The sequence below is a fragment of the Rhincodon typus genome, chromosome 19 (assembly GCF_021869965.1).
Source record: "Rhincodon typus isolate 14 chromosome 19, sRhiTyp1.1, whole genome shotgun sequence".
NCBI classification, from domain to species: Eukaryota; Metazoa; Chordata; class Chondrichthyes; order Orectolobiformes; family Rhincodontidae; genus Rhincodon; species Rhincodon typus.
Window position 1 is genome coordinate 3,807,345 of NC_063350.1, and position 4,113 is coordinate 3,811,457.

Here is a 4,113-nt window from a genome sequence, read left to right on the forward strand (position 1 = left end):
AATCGAACCCAGGTCCTTGGTGCTGTGAGGCAGCAGTGCTAACCACTGAGCAACTGTGCTGCCCCACATGAGAGGTAAGTTTTTTACACAGAGGGTGGTAGGTGCCTGGAAAGGACTGCCAGGCAAAATGGTAGAAACAGATATGATAGCAAAGTTTAAGAGGCATTTAGAGAGACACATGAACAGGCAGGGAATACAGGGAAATGGACCATGTGCAGGCAGATGGGTTTTGTTTAGAATAGCATTGTGGTTGGCACAGACATGGTGGGCCAAAGGGCATGTTCCTGTGCTGTACTGTTCTATGCTCTAAGTGCTGACAAGAAAATTGAAAGGGACCACATACTGTTGTTCTTGAACCATAAGCTGGAAATCGGAAACTGGACACTGTTATGTAGCTAAAAAGTACAGAAAGTTTCTCTTTCGCCTGCAACTTGAAGATCAAATAGGATTGTGCAGTGAATGTTTTCATTATCTAAGATTGTGTTACTGCTTGGATCAACGAGATGAATACTTTGTGGGACTGAGTGGCACCAGGAGTCTGAGATCAGAAAAAGCTGCTGGGCTGAGAAAAATAAAATCTCATGCCACCTTGTGGTCTGGATTCTTGAACTAAAGAAATTTGTTTTTCTTTCCCTCTGTATATGTATCCCACCCACAATAACAGGCATCAAATTGTCTGTTCTTATTGCAATCGTGTTTGTGAATTATTTGTGTTTAAGATTTTAAAGTCGTTGCTTAGTGTTAAAGATATAGCTTATCCATTTCCGTCTGTTGCTTCTTAAAGAATACGTTGCTCGCAACATATTTACTGTTAATGATGAAACCTGGTGTGAATTATTTTGGCCCAGAATAGCAATCAATCAGGCAAAGTGGCCATCTCGGTAGTTTATCAGGTATTAAACATTTGTGATGGTTTCTGAAACAGTGGCACTTGATTATCAGTACGCTCCTTGCAACGGAGTCATGACAAATTGAGCTCATGAAAAATAAGAAATTTGCATTTCTTCAATTCTTATCACAGCTAATGAATTACTTTGTGAAGTGTAGTCACTGTTGAAATGTAGAAAATGCAGCAACTAATTTGCACACAGCAAGATCCCAAAAAGAGCAAAGTGATAACAATAAAATCGTTGTTTGAGTGTTGTTGGTTGAGAGATAAGTATTGGACAGTTTCATTTCTACCTGATTAACTCAATTTAACATTTAATCCAAAAAAGTGGCACCTCCAACAGTGCAGCACTCCTCAGTAAGAAAGGATCAGCTTGGATTCTTTGCTCACACCTCTGGAGTGCACAAAATAATGCATGGTCACTCCAGGAACCGACTGTGAGTGAACAAAGAGGATCAGCCTTGACCCTCTAAGAGTCTTGATTCATCTCAGGAGTACCCTGTACCAACTACTGTGGTCACACACTGTGGGAGGCATCTTAAAATCTCATTGCCAAATTTCAAAGTGAAGGCTCCATAGGCAAGGACACCATCTTTCTGCACCCATTGGGTGAATAGTGTCCACGGTGTAAGGGCAGACAGAGTGCAGAGCTTCCTGACATCTGGGGCAGATACAGGTGTCAAGTGGGGTGTGGGGCAAGATTGTTCTGCAAACAGCACCCAACAATTCCCTGAAGCCTCTGCATCAGACACCTCTAACCTTTTACACAGCCACTACTTCTTTTGCCCCAGCGTTGGTGCCTCAGCAGCTGAGGGTCAAAGCTTTGCAATTCCTCCCTCTCATTCCCATCTCCTTGACCTGACACAACCTGTCCATCTTCTCTCCCACCTATCTGCTCCTCCCATCCCACTAACGACTCCCCACCACTCCCTACCTGCACTCACCTATCACTATCCCACTTACCTTCCCCAGCCCCACGCCTCCTCTCTCTATTTATTTCCCAGCTCCCTTCCCCTCTTCATTTCTGAAGAAGGGTCATGACCCAAAACGTCAACTTTCCTGCTGCTCTGAAGCTGCCTGGCCTGCTGTGTTCCTCCAGCTCTATGCTGTGTTGTCTTTGACTCCAGCATCTGCAGTTCTTGCTATCTCTGTCTGCCACTATGTTTGCTTTTTAGGACAGCCCTTAAAATTAGTGTTCTTAACAGTCAACACAAACACTCGCTTATGCATTCACACGTTCTCATACTCACATGCATTCAGGTGCGTACATTCACACACTCAAACACACTCACAAACCCATTCACACACTCAAACACACTCACACACCCATTCACACAAACACACACACACGCCCATTCACACAAACACACACACACAAACACACATCCTGTCTGGCCAGTCCAATGAGCTATGACCACTCAGTGTATCCTTTAATCTTACTGCGTCCTGGAATTTAGACCCATCTCATCTCAATGCTGCTATGCACTGACCTGTAGGATCTTTCCCTGTGGATTCTCAGTGAAGATCAGGATTTGCTGGTACAGGGGATCCAGAGATTTCCGAGCCATCTTAGTTTTCTTTTTCGCCACACACGTTCCATTCTCCAACAGGTAGAGTTTAATATAAGCAGCTGAATGGAGGCAAAGAAAGCAGTTACAGTCATAGAGGTCTACAGCATGGAAACAGGCTTTTTGGGCCAAACTGTCCATGCAGCCCAGTTTTCACAATTAAACTAGTCCCATTCACCTGCGTTTGGTCCATATCCCTCCATATCTATCCCATCCATATATCTGCCCAAATGTTTCTTAAATGACAAAATTGGACTCATCTCCACCACTACCTCTGGCAGTCCATTCCAGACACTCACCACCTTCTGTGAAATAATTGCCCCCGGACCCTTTTGTATCTCTCCCTTCTCACCTTTAACCTATGCCTTTTAGTTCTAGACTCCCTTACCTTCGGGAAAAGCTGTCCACTATCTACTATATCCATGCCTCTCACGATTTTATATACCTCTATAAGGACACCTCTCAGTCTCCTATGCTCCAGGGAAAGAAGTCCCAGCCTATCCAACCTCTCCCGATAACTCAAACTTTCCAGTCCAGGCAGCATCCTAGTAAATCCTTTCTACATTCTTTCTTGTTTAATATCCTTTCTATAATAGGGCCCCCAGAACTGCATGCAGTATTCCAAATGTGGCCTCAGCAACATCTTGTAGAGCTACAACAAGACATCCCACCTCCGAAACTCAATGCTCTGACCGATGAAAACAATCTTGCCAAAAGCCTTCTTCACCACCCTGTCAACCTGTCACTCCACTTTTACAGCACAGTACAGGCAGAGGGCTGTCATTAAGTATATTCAAAGCTAAGATAGATTTTTAATCAGTAACGAGAATCAAGAGTTGTAGCAAAAGTCAGGAAAAGCATAGAATTATAGAATCCCTACAGTGTGGAAGCATTTAGGCCGTCGAGTCCCATGCCGACCCTCAAAAGAGCATCCCACCCTAACCTACCCCTGCAATCCTGCATTTCCCATGACTAATCCACATAATCTGCACGTTTGGATTATGGGAGGAAACCGGGGCACCCAGAGGAAACCTACACAGACACGGGGAGAATGGAAAAACTCCACATAGACAGTCACCCGAGGGTGGAATTAAACCCGGGTCCCTGTGAGGCAGCAGTGCTAACCACTGAGCCACCACGCCGCCCCTAATGGAGTTGAAGATTATCAAATCAATCATGATTTCATCAGATGGCAAATTAGACTCAATGAGATGAATGGCCTACTTCTGCTCCTCCATTTTATGGCCTGATCATGCAACTTGCAGCATTTTATTCTTGCAGAATTGAGAATCATTCTGGGTAAGATATCAGCTTCCCAGAAATCCTCAAAAGGACTACTCGCGTGTTTTTCTGATCCCAATGAGGCTGTTAAAGTATAAAGTATGTCTATAATCTCATCATGACAAACCACTCTCCCTCCCTCACCCCAAGCCAGATTGAAGAAGGGACAAATGAAATAATGAGGGAGGGGAGTGGACAGTCAAGGCGGATTGGCTAGATGAGGATCAGTTGGATTGTCAAGGGGGTCACTGTATAGTCAATGAAGGGGCTAGATGGCCAAGGTGAGGACAGGATGGTCACTGAGGGGACAGGATGGTCACTGAGGGAACTGGATGGTCACTGAGGGGATAGGATGGTCACTGAGGGGACTGGATG

At 44.7% G+C, this 4,113-nt stretch overlaps 1 protein-coding gene across 1 annotated transcript in view; it reads right to left on the reverse strand.

The window, feature by feature from the left end:
- The window catches only part of LOC109937620 (regulating synaptic membrane exocytosis protein 4-like), a 92,170-nt gene that overhangs the window by 2,271 nt on the left and 85,786 nt on the right, over positions 1 to 4,113 (reverse strand). Inside the window, exon 5 of the mRNA XM_048608514.1 lies at positions 2,380 to 2,519. Within this exon, the coding sequence (XP_048464471.1) occupies positions 2,380 to 2,519 (140 nt within the window). The remainder of the gene's footprint in view (positions 1 to 2,379; positions 2,520 to 4,113) is intronic.